This window comes from Osmerus eperlanus, chromosome 21 (genome assembly GCF_963692335.1).
Source record: "Osmerus eperlanus chromosome 21, fOsmEpe2.1, whole genome shotgun sequence".
In the NCBI taxonomy this organism is placed as follows: domain Eukaryota; kingdom Metazoa; phylum Chordata; class Actinopteri; order Osmeriformes; family Osmeridae; genus Osmerus; species Osmerus eperlanus.
In genome coordinates, this window is record NC_085038.1 from 11,004,534 (window position 1) to 11,021,972 (window position 17,439).

The 17,439-nt window shown below is 42.5% G+C and overlaps 3 protein-coding genes and 1 long non-coding RNA gene across 4 annotated transcripts; 3 read left to right on the forward strand and 1 right to left on the reverse strand.

Annotated features, from left to right (window-relative positions):
* Positions 1–1,656: 1,656 nt before the first annotated feature.
* LOC134007421 (carboxypeptidase B2-like) lies at positions 1,657–4,393 on the reverse strand. Its single transcript, XM_062446872.1, is given in 12 exon segments — positions 1,657–2,009; positions 2,104–2,188; positions 2,286–2,436; positions 2,438–2,474; positions 2,609–2,699; positions 2,887–2,997; positions 3,126–3,230; positions 3,339–3,440; positions 3,541–3,646; positions 3,770–3,894; positions 3,980–4,055; positions 4,269–4,393. Coding segments are annotated over 12 exon segments (1,254 nt in total). The 5' UTR covers positions 4,346–4,393; the 3' UTR covers positions 1,657–1,821.
* Positions 4,394–4,607: 214 nt separating this feature from the next.
* alg11 (ALG11 alpha-1,2-mannosyltransferase) lies at positions 4,608–7,034 on the forward strand. Its single transcript, XM_062447198.1, has 5 exons — positions 4,608–4,734; positions 5,012–5,233; positions 5,427–5,798; positions 6,024–6,589; positions 6,748–7,034. The coding sequence occupies exons 1-5, from the start codon at positions 4,688–4,690 to the stop codon at positions 7,032–7,034; spliced, it is 1,494 nt and encodes a 497-aa protein (XP_062303182.1). The 5' UTR covers positions 4,608–4,687.
* A 931-nt stretch (positions 7,035–7,965) lies between these two features.
* LOC134007617 (uncharacterized) lies at positions 7,966–10,172 on the forward strand. Its single transcript, XM_062447199.1, has 4 exons — positions 7,966–8,104; positions 8,193–8,312; positions 8,409–8,556; positions 8,795–10,172. The coding sequence occupies exons 1-4, from the start codon at positions 8,051–8,053 to the stop codon at positions 9,121–9,123; spliced, it is 651 nt and encodes a 216-aa protein (XP_062303183.1). The 5' UTR covers positions 7,966–8,050; the 3' UTR covers positions 9,124–10,172.
* A 5,386-nt stretch (positions 10,173–15,558) lies between these two features.
* On the forward strand, positions 15,559–17,109 carry LOC134007637 (uncharacterized). Its single transcript, XR_009928068.1, has 2 exons — positions 15,559–15,706; positions 16,206–17,109. It is a non-coding gene; the product is annotated as an uncharacterized LOC134007637 (long non-coding RNA).
* The last annotated feature ends 330 nt before the right edge of the window (positions 17,110–17,439 follow it).

Here is a 17,439-nt window from a genome sequence, read left to right on the forward strand (position 1 = left end):
AGATTGATGTCACAGAGATGTTTTGTATGCTTAAAGAACTCACATCTTCCTTGGCATGTTTGTTAAGCCATTCCTCCTCTGTAAAGAAATGATACACTTATCAAAGGAAAGCCAATACAAAATGAATGTTGTTCAGGCAACAATAATAGCACTGGAAGCTTTAAGATGCAGGCAGTAGTTCCACTTTGTGGAACAAAGTTGCAGTTATCAGCTTGCTGAACCTGTTAGCTAAATAAGCATGAAGAACTTTAATTTAACATTAATTTGTCAATAAATTATAAACAACATTATTGTTACTAATCTTGCTACACATTTTTCCTCATCAGATGAACTTGTACTACTAATTTAGTCTGCATCCAAAGTCATTAGCAGTGACTTTGAACAGTCAGTACAACAGTTAGTGTATTTATTTAGTATTATTTTAATACATTAGGCTTGTTTTGTGTATGTGTGTTTTCTGTTGGTAGCAAATACAGCCAGTTTGTTTCTGTAGATAACGGATAACGAATAACATAAGGAAAACATCCCACTTGTACTACTTAATGTATTATCCTTACCTCAATACTTTCACCTTCCTGGTAATTGTCACAATTTTAACAAGACATTTTTCTCAAAATGCCTAAACTGTATGCACTTGATTCTGGTCGAAATAACAGTAGAATGCAGTGTTTGCACAATATAATGTTCCAAACGTTTTGAGGTTTATGACATCACAGCCTTCTATGACGATTCTGATCATAGACTGTAAAAACTGATCAGTACGTCCGCCTGGGAATCTAACCAATCTGTAAACTCTTGTTTATTTTCTGGTCTGAATTTGCCAGTATAATCATTACAGAATGTGGACGTTTACAATGCGTTGCCATTGGTTAGAAATTTAGAGCATAGACTATTTCCATTTGGCTAGTAATTTGGTTTGGTCAACACTTCCATAAAAAAATCCCCAAATAGGCGTACATTGGCTTATGTTTCTGCCGTTTGACACCTCAAGTCACGTTGTAAATATTACGCCACTGGCAAACAATTGTACAATCTGTTGGATAGTTTTCACGCAGGGCTATATTAAAATATTTCTGACTATGAAAAGATTTCTTCACGCTGTAAAGTGTTTTCTGTCGGTAGCAAATATGGAAGTCAGTTTCTTCTCATAACAAATAACGGGACAAACATGAAACCATCCCATTTGTACTAGGCAACTTAGTCTTATCCTTACCTCAATACTTTCATCTTCCTGGTAGTTATCACAATTTCAACAAAACCATTTTCTCAAAAATAAGCCTAACTGTATGCAATTGATTCTGGTCGAAATAACAGTAGAATGCAGCGTTGGTACAATGTTCGAAAAGTTTAGAGCTTCATGACATTACAGCCTTCTATGACGATTCCGATCAGTACGTCGCCTGGGAAACACACCAATCTGCGAGCTCTTGTTTTATAATATATATAAATAATATATATATATATTTATTTTTTTTCCTGCTCTGAATTAGCCTGGATAATCATTACAGAATGTGGACTTTTTTTGGCCTCTGGCAAACAATCGTACCATCTGTTGGATAGTTTTCATGTAGGTCTTTCTTAAAATATTTCTCACTCTGAATTATGGCATATTAATGTGCATGTAAATCTAGCCTACTCAATGAACCTGAAACCCAGTTGAAAAGTTGTCTTTATTTAGCTTTGCTTACATTAAATATGTATCCACTCAGCCATGATACTCATACCTAGTGGCTAAATGGTGGCAATCCATACAAGAAGTGTGATTTGCTCAAGCAAAACCCCCAATTGACTTTCTGAGACTCATACAGACATTGATTTACTTCATTGTATCTTCTTCATGACACCATTAGTGATACTCTTCATTGCAAGAAGGGCTTCGTTGCAGGCCCTAGAGATAAGTGATGGTGGTAGTAGGAATCCATAACGCCCTCTGTCCTGGAGCTCGAAGGTGAAAGAGTAGCTGATGCCCAGCTTGTAAGCCCAGTCATCAGAGCCGCCAGGGGCCAGGTCTGGAACAAAACGTGTGTCAGTGGCATTGGCTTGTTATGTAGTTTGTATCTAGAGGGGTGTGTGGAGTATTCTTCTCTCCAAAGGAAAACTCACATATGGTTTTTGCTCCTGGGCCATATCTGTAGCTGTTCCTGTAATACCTTTTGATTTTCATAGCAGCCTCCCTGGTTAGCTCAAGCTGTTGAGAAGTAATGCATCAATGGGTTGATCCTGATTTAGGATCCTGCCAATCAAACAAAATCCCCGCTGTCCATGCATTTCCCTGAGAATCTCACCAGCTCGTCATGGTTTTGAGCCTCGTCGTGAGAGCAGGAATATGGGAAGAGCAACATCTGAGAGTAGGAGTGGATACTGAAGTAGAGCTTCACAGACTCCTTGTGGCTTCGCAGGAAGTTGGCCACAGCCTGTGTCTCCGGCTCCGACTCAGTAGGTCTCATCACAAGGTTGGTTAGAGGCACCTTCAGCTGCAGGGGAGGAAGGTGAAAAGACTGTCTAAGCACTTTATATGAATAATTATAAATGGTGAATAGGTTCAAAGAGGCCTGGGTGGATATAGTTTGAATCAGCGTCCTTCAGCTCTGCTAAAATGTCGACTCACTGCACCAGTTGGCATCAAAGTTCCTATTGAGGTCAGTTCCCAAGCAATAACTGTCCTTCCTCGAGGAACGATTCTTCCTCCACATTCGGTTCTGGTTAGATAGAAGAGAACATCTTGACGAGAGTGAGAAGCAAATCATCCCTTAACAGTCCAATATGTTGACGAATATCTCTGGCAACACTAACATGAACATCATGTACTGTATTCATAGGATGATGTGCTTTGAAGTTCCTACTACTACAACACACTACAACTACACTCCTTCCTGCATTACCTACCGTGGTCCATGTGTATTTGTATCCATCAGGATTCATCACAGGGAGGATATAGATGTCCAGTGTGTTTAACATTTGGGTTATGTCTTGATTCTGCTTGTAATGATCTAAACACTGTTGAAAGGGCATCATTAAGAAAGCGTGCTGGATTACTGGAGACTGGCGTAGTGTTGTATATGCTTGCAATATTCCATGACTTTTGAGTCAAATATGGTGGTCTAAGAGGGGCATGGTGTACTGACATGCTGCACAAACCACAGGCAGAAAGCAGGGGAAATCCACTCTCTAGCATGAATGCCACAGTCGATCCACATTGCTTTCTTTTCAGCTTTCTCCTCACCTGACAACTGAACAGAAAACAATCAACAATTAAACTTTGAAAAAGATGATGATGATCATGCTATTATATGCAGTCCAACATATACAGAAATGAGCAGTAAACATGTACAGTGCACCTTGAGGACATAGAGTGGTCTTTTCTCATATGATGAACCAATTAGTATGGCTTTGACCTTGTCTGGGTGTTCCTGGGTGGTCTTGTTTATCCAGTGATAGATCTAAACAGGATAAAGCATGTCCACTTCACACAAACTTTGGTTACCCAAATAGTTCATCTTAATCTGAGACTGTGTACTAAAACTGTGTTTAGAACCATACGTCTTCCAAAGAATGATATTTCTCATAATATGACCAGTTGCTACGAGGGTCTGTTGAGTTCCTGGTTTGCATCTCTATCAGTTCCTCTGTGTTGGTCAGTAACACTCTAAAAAAATAAACTGAACTCAGTACCATACCATAAAAGTGAGTGTGCATTTAAAATCATGACAATTACTGCAAATAATTTGTCATTCAAGATAATCCAACATTACTGTGTACATCCACATACATATGTGTTACATGGTGTCTCTGGAGAAGGTCTTGTACAATCCCAGAGGAATTTGCTGGAACAAACAGGTGGACCTCGCTGTCTGCCTTGATGTACAGAGGTGAAGCAGGTTGCCACAACACTGTCTAGAGTTTCACACAAAATAAAGTATAAGCAGATGTTAATAAAGGGGCTATAACTTTTGTTTACATAATTGTAATATACATATACCTCATATTGGCTGGATATATTCTTTACAACATCTGCTTGCTCTTGTGTTGAGACTGTTATTGAGAGAACCTGGTCACTGTGAAAAATAAACATATAAATCACCAAGAACACATCAATAGGCTATTACTCAATGCTTTCAGCTACCATTGTGAAAAATGTTCAGGCAACTTGACGGGCCTACATTTGCACTGAAATAACGGGTCTTCCCTATTGTACGTCATATTTTTTTGTGCATTTTCTCCTCCTTGGTACAATAGTTGTTATAAAGACACTTGCTGTAGTTACTTACTGTGTAGATGAGCAGTTTCCTGTCCTAAAGAATATTCCAAAGTTCATCAAAACAACCACCATAAGAAGAACCCTCATGATTAGGGTGTTTAAGACTTGTGCAAGGGGTTGGAAATCTGGGGGAGGGACATAGCTGTGTTGATTTAGGTAGACTTGTTTACTTAAAGTTAAATGTTAATTTTTTTAGGAGAAGGGACAGAACGTCTTTGCTGTTATATACGTAATTTCAAGAGAGGACAAAAATGATTGACATTTAGGGATTAGCAGTCAAGAGACAGTTAGGGAAGAAACTCACAGTTTAAAAAAGAGGTTTTTTCGCTTTACCATTTTTACACAGGGTGGCGCTGCAGAACAACAAAACAGATAAGACACAGAAGAAGAACAGTTCACAGGTTATGTTTGGTTGTTAGGGCTGTCAAAATGTCTGGCCATGACCATCTGGCTTTCTGCTTATGTGAAATAACAAGGTAAACTAGCAGACCAGTTATGATATGAGCATTGCAGTGTCAATGTTCGTATGAACATTGTAAATGATATAAACAGTCTTCTTGTTGTTCCTGTTCCCTACCAATGCTTGTCTAGTCTATCCTACAAGTTAGCTAACGTAGCTAGCTATTTGTGTTTAGGCCAGTCTAATGGTTTAGGCGCTTATTTGGCTAAATGTAAGATATCAAGCTAGCTGGTTGGTTGTCAGAACAGCTTAACACGCTGTGTAATATGTCACATTTCTTTTTATTGCCCCAGGTTATTGTGGTCATTGCTACTTCCACTATTGTTTCTGTGCGTACTTTTGACGGCCGCACTGGTCCTACTCGTCGTTGGTGTGCGCTTCTGGCTGCAGGCCAACAGGAACGCAAGGATAGCACGCGATGGACGTCCTACAGTGGCCTTCTTCCACCCTTACTGCAACGCTGGTGGCGGCGGCGAGAGAGTTCTCTGGTGCTCCTTAAGAGCTCTGCAGAATAGGTATAGGTAACAAGTATGTTGCTAGAACTAAAACATCCAATGGTAGAGGTTAAAGTCCTTGCAGTCTCAAGGCTTGGAATCGGACATGTTGCAAGGCTGCTCTGTGTTCAGGTCCCATTTGTAATACACAGAGAAATACATACTATAAAATGGATAATCAAATCTATTCTATGATCATGCCTGTCCTCCCTAGGTATCCAGACCTGTCTTTCGTGGTATACACGGGCGACCAGGGCGTGACCAGCCATCAGATTCTGGACGGAGCTAGTCGACGCTTCAACATCCAGCTTCCACGACCGGTCCAGTTTGTTTTCCTGAGGCACCGTCTGCTAGTGGAGGCCAGCCTTTTCCCTCACTTCACCCTGCTTGGACAGAGTGTGGGCTCCATCTTCCTGGGCTGGGAGGCCCTCACAGAGTTTGTCCCCGACCTCTACATAGACTCCATGGGCTATGCCTTCACCTTGCCCCTGTTCCGCTACCTTGGAGGTTGCAGAGTAGCCAGCTATGTGCACTATCCCACTATCAGCACAGACATGCTGTCTGTGGTGCAGGAGAGGAACCCCAGGTAAACATGCTCTCCACATTTGGGAACCGGAAACTAGACGGGACTATAATTTTTGTTACTGGTAATGATTGGTTATAATTGAATTTTCCAACCTGGTCAATGGAACTGACCAGGCTTTTAATGACTTTTAACTATCTTAATTGATTTAGTCCACTGACATGATTAGAAGTTTTTATCTGTATTGATTGTGACTGTTCCGTAACCCTTCCTCAATTCCTCCTTCAGGTTCAACAATGCAGACTTCATCTCTAACAACCTATTCCTGAGTGCAGTCAAGGTGGTGTACTACTGCCTGTTTGCCCTTCTCTACGGTATGGCTGGCTCCTGCAGTGACGTTGTCATGGTCAACTCCACCTGGACCTTGGACCATATCCTGGCACTATGGCGCGCCCCCAACCGCACCAGCGTGGTGTACCCCCCCTGCGATGTCCAAGCCTTCCTCAACGTCCCACTGGAGGAGGAAGGAGACAGGAAGTCCCACTCCATTGTTTCCATTGGACAGTTCCGGCCGGAGAAGGACCATAAGTTGCAGATCCGGGCCTATGGGAAACTACTGGAGAAAAGGAGGGCCGGGCCTGGGGGGCAGGAGGCGCTGAGGCTGGTTCTGATTGGTGGCTGTCGGAACGAGGAGGACGAGGATAGGGTGCTGATGCTGAGGGGGCTGTGCCAGGAGTTGGGAATCGCAGACAAGGTGGAGTTCAAACTGAACATTCCCTTTCAGGAGCTGAAGAGAGAGTTGGGGGAGGCCACCATTGGTCTGCACACCATGTGGAACGAACACTTTGGCATAGGTGAAGAGGCAGAGACCTGACGTTTATGACGCCATGTCCATTTATGAATGATTAATACAAAACAAACTCTAAATTGATCATATACAGTGCCACAAACACATATTCATATATTGCTTAATCGTCACATGCTTAGCCTGTATCCTCTCCTTTCTCCCTAGGTGTTGTGGAGTGTATGGCAGCAGGCACGGTCATCCTAGCACACAAGTCCGGAGGCCCCAAGCTGGATATCGTGGTGCCCCACGAGGGCGGACCGACAGGCTTCCTGGCCGACGATGAGGACAGCTACGTGGACGCCATGGGGACGATCCTGGGCATGGCCCCCTCGGCTCGCCTGGAGATCCGCCGCAACGCCCGCCAGTCTGCGGCTCGCTTCTCCGACCAGGAGTTTGAGGCCTGCTTCCTGGCCGCCATGGAGCCTCTAATGGGCCTACATCTGGCACGGTAATGGATGAAAACTATTTGGACCCTTATGTATTGGATCTCCTTTCGGGACCATTTATGTTGATGGAACTTCCCAAATAAATATGAACTATCAATGTAGAACTAGAGAGGGTACAATTTCTGGCCAAATTGTGAAGTGTGCTTGTCCAAACCTCGTTTCAATTGTCCGTAATGGTCACATTTTTGGAGAAAGAGAAGTTGCGCGCCTGCTGGCCGGCACACCACACTGGAGATCTTTCCAAAAGGCAATAAAGGCGACCTGGATTGCATAACCCCTGCTGTAAATGTTCGAAATTGTCAGGGGGGAGAAATTGCCCCCATCCCGCCCAGGTTCCACCAGGACGCTCCAGACAGCTGAGGGTGGGCATCGTACCAGCAATGTCGCAACTCCAAGTCACCAATTGACCATCATCATTTGCGGCTGTTAACCCACCACACCACAGGAGCCCTTCGCTGACAGAATGTTTCTCCGGGTGTTTCTCAAGTGCCTGCGAAGCTGTGCTCGATTTAATGGGTACTTCACTGGAATGGAGACGTGCATATTGATTTAAAACTCGTCATTCAAGACCTTTGGTATCTGGTACATGCCTCACTCCTTGTTCTACATCACAACAATGTATTTTGGGAGTGGCTATCAAGTAAATATTACATCAGCTGAAAGTTACCAGGACATGGCAGTCACCTGTGAGTGGGGTATGAACCCATCACTCCTTCGATAAGGCTTTAGGAATTTAGGATTATACTTACACACCTGGCAAGCGTTTCCGTTGATTGTCAATAAGATCACATGACCCATACACTTGTCCAGATAAATTTGATCAAATGCAACTATCCCCAGGCTAGAAACAGTTAGCCGATCTAGCTCTAACATTGAGTCGATGGGGAACCAAGTCCTCAAAACTGACTGCTTGTTTTATGTGTGTAAGTCCTTTCCCAACTGGATGGGCTTCATGCTGTGACTAGGGTGAGCACCCGTCCTGCTTTGCGTTGTATCGCAGCTTCCTCCAGCAGCTGAGCCCCATGTATACCATCCTCAACGTGATGGTTCTGCCCAGCAACGTGCCTCTCTCTGAGGTAAACATCCCTGCTCCACATCCACAGTGACCTGCTGGAATCATGATAGTCTTCAGGGAAGATAGTAGCCTCCTCTGTCTGGTTGCAGGTGAAGGAGAAACAGGAGGGAACCACCTACCTGCGTGTCAGTTCTGACTGCCGGCTATCTAAGGGGGAAAGGTACAGTCTCACCTGTCATCTGGAAGAGACACCCCGGATACAACCAAAGGTAGGTGACTCATTGGGTCACACTAGTTCAACAATGTGGTTTCAATGTTGTGCTACAGTAGATGCTGACTCATGACTGGGTTTGTCCCTGTTCCAGTTTGTTCTGTTGGACTGGAACTACGGACCCAACTACCACCCCACCTTCCAGGTGTTCCTGCGCCCCGTCACACAGGAGGCAGAGCTCAGCCTGTTGGAGAGGAAGCTGGAGGGGGTGGAGGTGTGGTCGGGCCTGGTCCCACTGACAGGTAACAGCAGCTGATATTTACGACCCCCCATAGGTGATGAGCTGAAGTCAAGTTGGACGTGATGGCTTGAACAATTACATTTGTTTGTAAACTATTCTTGTTTGTTAGTAGGATTGTTGTCATAACATGTAACGGTGAATGAGTATCTGAGGTGAATCTTTAGTCTGTTAGCATAGTCTGCTACTCTGGAGTGTTCTCTCCATGGAAACGGACTGATGATGGTGATGACTGGTCGCAGGTGCTGCTGTCACCGGAGCGACGACGTCAGAGGGACCGTCTGAGCGCGCTCAGGGTGAACGTGCGGAGCAGCAGCTAAAGGCTGTGAGATCAGAGTTTGTGAAGAGTGTGTCAGTCCCCGTGCTGAATAGCCTATTGGACGAGCTCCGTCAGCATGGAGTCATCACGCAGGAAGAGGAGGAGTCTGTCAAGGCCATCGCTGAGAGGGCGGAGAGAGCGCGCCACGTCATCGACGCCGTGCTGAACAAAGGAGCTGAAGCCTGCCGCATGATGACAGTGTTCTTACTTGAGCAGGACTCCTACATGAGCAAGAAGCTTGGTCTAAGATAGTGTGGCTGTGGGGGGGGGGGATGTCTGGACACCATTTGTGCATGAAAACAGGGATGTATGATGTTAATCACACTCAGGAGATCAGCCATGGCCTTATCTGTTCATATGTTTAGTCTTATTTTCCACTCAGGTCAGTCCTACTGTAACTCTGTAAAGTCTGCAATGATCTGAGCAAACATACTCAAGCCTATCTTCAGCAATCCAGTTAGCTGTCCTACTCTGTATTCAATGTTTTTTTCAATGCAAGAAATGTGTAAATAAGAAAATTGATCCACATCAATGGCATTCTAAACTATTTTCTTTGAATCTGACCTCAATCAGGTTCTTCAGAGTGCATCATGTTAGTGTGCCCAGGCAGACTACACCAGAAAGCTTGCAGACAAATTGAATAGGTGAAACTGTTTATGATTAATGAAAATGTTTACACGGGACCCCTGCAAAGTATGGTCTAGCCCTCTCACACAGTGCCATACACAACATCTAACAGTGAATGAAACCTGTGTTTATAGTTAGCTTGACGCTGGTACTAGATTGGAGATCTATGTGCCTCATCAAGTGATCCTCCATCAGTACTTCTGCTGAGACATTTGGTCCGCCTATTAAAGAATGTATTGTGCTTATTAACGTTATGTCTTAGAAGTGTGCTCAGGCTTAAACATTGTGTCTCACACAGGGCGGGGGGAGTCATGGGTGCGGGCGGAGAAAGAGGAACAATCCAGATGATTCTCGACCACAGTATGGGAAAAAGGCTGTATTTTGTGTCTCTATCTCTTCATTTTCAGAAACAACCTTGAAACCGGGCGGAGACGGCACCCGAGCAGGTGGGACGCGTAGGCAAGAACAACTCCCTGATGCACGAGAGAACAAGCTCAACCCTCTTTTCATCTTTTTGTTTTACTGCACTGTATAATATATGCTGGGGAGGGACAGATAGCCAGTTGGACTTCGTGAACCAGCCCAAACTCTGTTGCGGGTAGGGAAACGTAGACAACCCCAGAGCTCTGTACTTGTTGATTTCCAACTGCTGCATTAAAGCTGATATTATCGGACCTCTGCGACTCCAGACCACTCTTTCTAGAACACAGACCTGTGTCATTGAATACCATCATTACATATTGGAATAGACACAAAGAATTTCAGTCCTTCAAATGGTGACCCCGATGCTGAAAAGAGGGAGTCCAGAGGGTTCCGGCCCAACCGACAGATCGGGAGAGAGACCCATACACCGGTACGAGGAGGCAGACTTAATCGTTGGGCGTGCCTCAATATAAAAAAGGTAAGCTGACAGTACTGCTATTCGAAAATGAGAACCAAATTTAGATGATTACTATGTTTCATCGTACCAAGTCAAACCAACAGTGGTGGTAAATCAACCGTTTTTATGTTAGAGTGGAGTCCCTGAGGTTAAGTGTCCTCAAAAAGGTTACAGTCCCTGAGTTTAAGTGTCCTCAAAAAGGTTACAGTCCCTGAGGTTAAGTGTCCTCAAAAAGGTTACAGTCCCTGAGGTTAAGTGTCCTCAAAAAGGTTACAGTCCCTGAGGTTAAGTGTCCTCAAAAAGGTTACAGTCCCTGAGGTTAAGTGTCCTCAGAAGGGTTAGAGTCCCTGAGGTTAAGTGTCCTCAAAAGAGTTAGAGTCCCTAAACAAGTAATATTTCTGTGGAGTCAGATTGTGTTAAATAAAAACAGAGAGGAGTGTGGTGTGTTTTTTATTATTTGACCAAGAAGTTACAGAAATCCCGAGGAGAGATGGAGAAAGGTGGGGGCTAAAAGAGTCCCGTTTGGTGGAGATCTTACAAAGGTGATCCCAGAGGGTGTACCCCATGTTTATAAATGGGTTCTAATACAATTGGAAGAGTTATATTAGAGTAAAATTAAGTGAATAGACGGTAAACGCTAAGCAGCTGTGTTGGTCAAAGAATGGTTTGAGGAAATGTATGTGAAAAAGTTTAATTGTAATTTGGTTTTAAGTTTTATTTGAGAGTTTTATCAGAGCCTGGCATACTGTTTGGGATAAATAGTTAGGCTGTGATAATGTTGTATTAGTAAATGGTATTAGTGCATGAAGAGGGTTATTATAACATTCAGTTCTGAAATAATTTGAGAAGACTCATCAAGTCTGATAAATTGTGGTTATGATGGTTTGAGCTAATTGGCTCGTTTTGAATTGCAGCAAAACGAGTTATGAAGTTCTACCTATCTGACCTTTATAGAAAATAAAGTTGGGAAAAATGGTTGGTTAATAGCTACATTAAGAACATTATTTGGTCTATATTTCATTTAAGAAACATACGGATTCTGGTTTGGCATAATGAAAATTGCTTTTATCATATCTTTGATAAAAAGAGGTGTGATTTGGTAAAATATTGAATCTAAAACAATATAGGTCTTACACTTAACTGTTTTAAAAGACAGAAAAGGTTTTTTGGAGTGAAAGAAATTAGACTAACAGTTGATTTTCTAAAGAAGGGAACAAAGAAACAGATTGTCATTTCTAGGCATGACTAATAGGAGTTGAATATCAAATGATGATGCATTGTCTTATTAGATGCTGTTACATGTGTTTGCTCAACAATATGAAAACTGAAGGGTCAATACTGCCTGGTAATTATAGATATGTTTACAGTGGATTGAGGTCTTTCCCAGTCCTGTACCAGATGCATTAACAACATTTGAATTGAATTATGGAAGATCATAATTCCACAACTTAAACCTAATGCTCACTAGAAAAGAGATGTCTTCTGCTAAATTCTGTTCCAGGTGAAGCAGTAAACCAAAGAGTGGAGGAGTCAAACGGGGAGATTGGGTATTGATTAAAGTTATCAATGAAAGGAGGGATCTTATGAAAACTTTAAAATATCCTGTCTAATTTCTGGTTTTTCTATTTGTTTCGAATTTATTTTATTACAATTCTAAAAGCTTGGCTAAAGTTGTATGTATGTGGTGAAGGGGGCCTGTGAGTATGTCCAGGTCTGCCGTGGATACATGAATGTCGAATGTCCACTCTGGAGTGACGGTGGGTTTTCCCACTGTGTCCACACCACTTGGCCATAATGCTGCATAGTCTCATCATTATTGTTGAATTGTATGTCAACATTGTGTACTCGGTAGTGGGATATTTTTAAATTTGTGTTTGTTGTCACACCCTAAAAGGGTGTGAAAGGAGGGATTTATTTGAACTTGAAAAATATCCACTTTAAATCCTCAAATGGGTTCTTGATTTCAATATCTGTGTTTAATCATTGGTGTTCGACTGTTCGCATCTCATTTGACTCAGTTACTGCTTGATCATGGGAGATAAGGTGATACTGGGACTGTAACTCTTTTCTGCTTCAGGACGAGTCAGACCGGCGGGTCTGACTACCTTTGGATATACAACCCCTGTTCTAAGGCCCCATTCCCCTGGAGACCCTGTTCCTCCCTTTCTCACTGGATGATCTACCCCTTCCCCTTGGAGACCTTGCCCCATCTGCCCCTATGCCTCATCAGACCTAGGAGTGGTCTGCGCCCCCCCTTTTTAAAGTTCTGTCTTATGAACTTAGAAGTGTGCTCAGGCTTAAACATGGTGTCTCACACAGGGTGTGGGAAGCAGGCTGTTCTTTGTGTCTTAATCTCTCCATTTCAGAAACAACCTTGAAACCGGGCGGAGACGGCACCCGAGCAGGTGGGACGCGTCGGCAAGAACAACTCCCTGATGCACGAGAGAACAAGCTCAACCCTCTTTTCATCTTTCTGTTTTACTGCACTGTATAATATATGCTGGGGAGGGACAGATAGCCAGTTGGACTTCGTGAACCAGACCAAACTCTGTTGCGGGTAGGGAAACGTAGACAAACCCTGAGCTCTGTACTTGTTGATTTCCAACTGCTGCAATAAAGCTGATATTATCGGACCTCTGCGACTCCAGACCATTCTTACTAGAACACATTCATTTAAGTCCTTCAGGAGGCACATCCCTTTGATATGGAGGGGGAGAGGTGAGAGCTTTCAGTTTAGAAGCAGTGTTACCAACTTGGTGACTTTCTCGCTATATCTGGCGACTTTCCAAACCGTCTTGGCGACTTATTATGTCAGAAGCGACTAGCGACAAATCTAGCGACTTTCTGGTGTTATTAGAGGTGTTTTGGAGACTTATGCGAAACGTATCATTGTGCAGTTACTGTCTTCAACGAGCACAGTAACTTTGCACAGAAACATTGAAGTCTAAATTTGACAGTGCATTACCAAACATATAGTAGATATCTGCGTCTGTGGTATCTTCCAACTAAGTACAATCTCATATCAACAGCAAGCTACCATTTTGAACTGGCATTAGCACGTTAACTATTTATGTAGAACAGGGTATCAATAGGGGGAAAAAGGGGTTTTTTTGGGTCATGATTTCCCACCTCTCCCCAATGCCCACATACAACAAATGTTAAACCAAACAAAGAAATTGCATTCTCAGCCTTGGGCCTGAGGCTGGGTCTGGACCTGCTTGACTTGGGCCTGAGGCTGGGTCTGGACATGCTGGACTTGGTCCTGAGGCTGGGTCTGGACCTTGACTTGGACCTGAGGCTGGGTGTGGACTTGGCCCTGAGGCTGGGTCTGGACCTTGACATGGACCTGAGGCTGGGTGTGGATCTGGGCTTGAGGCTTAGTCTGGACCTTGGCAGTTGGCATGGATCTGGGCACTCATGTGCTGCTGAGGGTTGGCAATATGTGGAATTAATAATTGAATATTTCTCAAAACATTGAAATAGCATCTCTCAAAAAGATTGTTTTATCGTCAGCAAGTTGACTGATGATGATATCTCTACCTGATATAAAAATTCCTTGTATAGCATTGTTAATAATATGGGTTGAGAGTATTTGCGTAGAAAGCAAAAATAGATATATATGTTTATGTGTTGTAATTAGCTATAGTCAAATTGTCAACAAAAAAAAATTGTGGCGCAGGCAATTGAACCAATAGAAATATTTCACATTTACCCACGTGGTAATGCATGTTGTGTGGTGAAACGTGTACTATGTTTAGTTTACAAAAACAACAAGGTTGTAGTGAGAATAACAATAATGTGGTGGTTTATATCAGTTTATTACTTAATTTAAATGTTTACTCACCCTCTAACACCTCCCCTTAGAGCAGTGTTCGGACGTTGCCCTGGATGGAGCGGAGGTAGCTTTTATACCAATCACGCTCATTGTGTATTTCTTTTATTTCTTTTTCCAATTCTGCATATCTAGGGTTACATGAAAATAGAAAAAAGACTAAATAAGTGTTTATCTTTAGTTTATACTATAATACTAAAGAAGACTACTACCATAACTACATGTCCAGAATCCTAGAGATGAGGAAAATATAAATGAGGAAAATATAATATTTTGTACAATTATCACTGGAAATAACAACAAAAATCTCAATGACAATTTCATTACATCTTATTTTCATGGTATTTCATTTATGCAAGGCTACAACTGAGAGACTTTAATGCATCTCTGGAGATATATACATGGCTTAGGGGCTACTTGTGTCAACTTTGTCTGGCTAAGAAATGAGAGATAAGCAACAATGCCATACACACCTACAAGTCACAGTTTAAAATAAAATAAAATGCATAACGAAACTCCTAAACGTAGCATTGGGTATCTGCTTGTAAATCCTACCTCATCATCCGAAGACGGCACACTTTTTTTCTTCGGTACTCTGTCCGAGGTATCCTAAACAGGTAGATCAGTCAGTAAACAGACCTGAAGGTTCACTATCACTAAAAACAACTCGTTTTCAGTATGTTGTGATATACAGTACACTTTAGAGTTACATTGCAGTCACATGACATAAATATGGGGGAATTCGTGTAATATGGGACATTTTTTTCATGCATTTTCTCATCGGAGCTGCTTCCTGATTAACTAGTGCCCTGACCCTTTCTGTGACACCACACCAATCACGTTTTGTGATTTCAGTCACATAACATCCATGCTAAACCTCGAGTCAAAGTTCTGTGGACTAGACATTGTCATAGCAGAGAAGAAAACGCTCTGGAGTTTAGGTGTCCCACATTACCCAATGTCCGACTCCCAGATTACCCGAATTCACCCAGACCAGATAGGCTAGTGCAGTACCAGAATGTCAGGCATAGGAGAAGCATTGGAAAGTAAACTATTTACCAAAACAGATTATCTTTCCCTACACAGTGGGTTTTTCCTTTTGGCAGAGATTATTTTTCTAAGCACGTTGCCTTTCTTCTTAGTCTACAATTCAAGCGAATGTGTTGGTCGGAGGATACCATATATGCTATTTATATGAATAGGCTAATTTACGTTGAACTTCGGTTTTAGCAGAAGTCAATACTGTTTAACATAGCGAATATTAGCATAACGTTATGATGGGGTGGGCGGCTTGAGTAAGTCACCGACGTAACGCTCCGAACAGTAGATGGCAGTAATGTACCTTTTATGATGGAGAGAAGAAGAACACCCGGTGCTACGAAATTACCGCTGAACACAGAAGTTGCCGATTAAAAATGCCTTCTTGTGCTGCTTTCAACTGCACTAACCGAAGGCTCATCGGCGGGGCCCGATCAACTTTACATTTCTTCCGGCATGTATTTGTCGTAAACTTTTTATTACTTAAAACGTTATTTTGTTAAAGTCGCATAAAGAAACGCCTAGCTAGCAACTTCTATCTATTGAGAATCTATGTATCAAAGTATCAATAATAGACTTGCCTATTTTAAGAATACACACGGTATCATTTGAAACCAGTGTCAGTCGTTAGATTTTGTCGAGGATGATTATGTGTTAGTTTCCATCCTGTAATCACCTGCCCAATACAAACATTAGTGAGGCTGGCATTGATTTTGAGCTAGGATGTGACTGTCTCGGGTCATCCGAGTTTACATGTGGATTATGAATCAGTCTGTTGCTTTTTCGTAGGCTTTTTAGTAGGCCTAAACGGTACAGTTCGAAGCGATTCAAGAAATTGCTAAATAAATCTTTAGTATAAAGTATGATGCCAAGCTGAGGAATGCAAAAAAAGATATTTAATTATCTATCTTCAATAGAACTATTAGCGCTAATTAATGCTAAACAAATCCATGACAGCTTTCCTTTAGGCGACGAGGCCAGGCTGCAGCAGTGGGTCCTCAACGTGAGACGCTCACACTGGAATCCAAATCGCAACTCTCGACTGTGTTCGCAGCATTTCAAGGATGACTGTTTTTACAAGGACCGCAAGGGTAATATCAGGCTATCCACGTCTGCTGTGCCCACACTTTTTTCCTATCCATGTGTACAGAAGAAGTCATACACAAAGACATTAAAGCGAGAAAGTGTTAATAGTGAGCATTGTTATAGCCTCGATCTGCCAACAACTCAGGACATTCCAGTTATTGATCTTCAAGCCTTGGACAACTTTTCAGATGTCGGAAACATTGAGGAAATTGATAACACTGAGGCACAAGTTGTGTCACTGAAGTCTGTGGTAGTAGATCAAACATTTGGTGTTGTGGATGACACTGAAGATGCAAGTGAGTGTGTATTATCTGAAGACAATGAAGACCAGCTACACTACATCATGTGTGTTACACATGATCACCACTATTTCACAGATAAACACCCCTGCCCTCTTGGTGAGCACGGCTACTTTGTTGCGGAATCCCCAAGAACCCTGAAGCGACGTTTAGACGTAGTCAATGACCATCTGACTACATGCAGGAAGCAGCTCAAACTTCAGAGAGCGAAGAACTCAAGGTTGAAACGAAAGGTCTCTGCTTTGTCTTTTATCATTCAAGATCTGAAAGAGAGATTGTTGATGCCAAAAAATAACTTGATGAAAAAAGCGCACTCCCAGCTTGTACCTTGACTGGTGAGTGGGCTTTCAGGAAAATCAGGTCTTTGGTGGTGGTGTTTGTTTTGTTTAAGAAGTTGTACCAAGCCACAATGTAAATACTTGCTTTTCTCTCTTTTCTCTTTGATTTAACAACATAAACAAAGTTTCCTGGAGGCCTACATGGTTAACTTTCAAGTGTGACGATGTGAATGGAAAATCCGTATAACCCATAATGAACAGGGACAATTTACAGCGATTCTGTCTCGCTTTCGAAGTGTTTTGTCTACAATAGTAAACCCAGTGTAAAGGGTTTGTAAATGTCTGTACATAATGTTTCAATAAATAAGAGAATTAGCGTTTGCACTGCAAGTCTTGGTGGTCTTTACACTTCTGTTTAGCTCTGTGGCCACTTGTGATCCGATCCCTCAAGTTGCATTATACTGAGAGACCAAGTATTAACAGGCTTTAAAGAAGGCCACTTTGTATTGCTTCTTTAATCAGCACAAG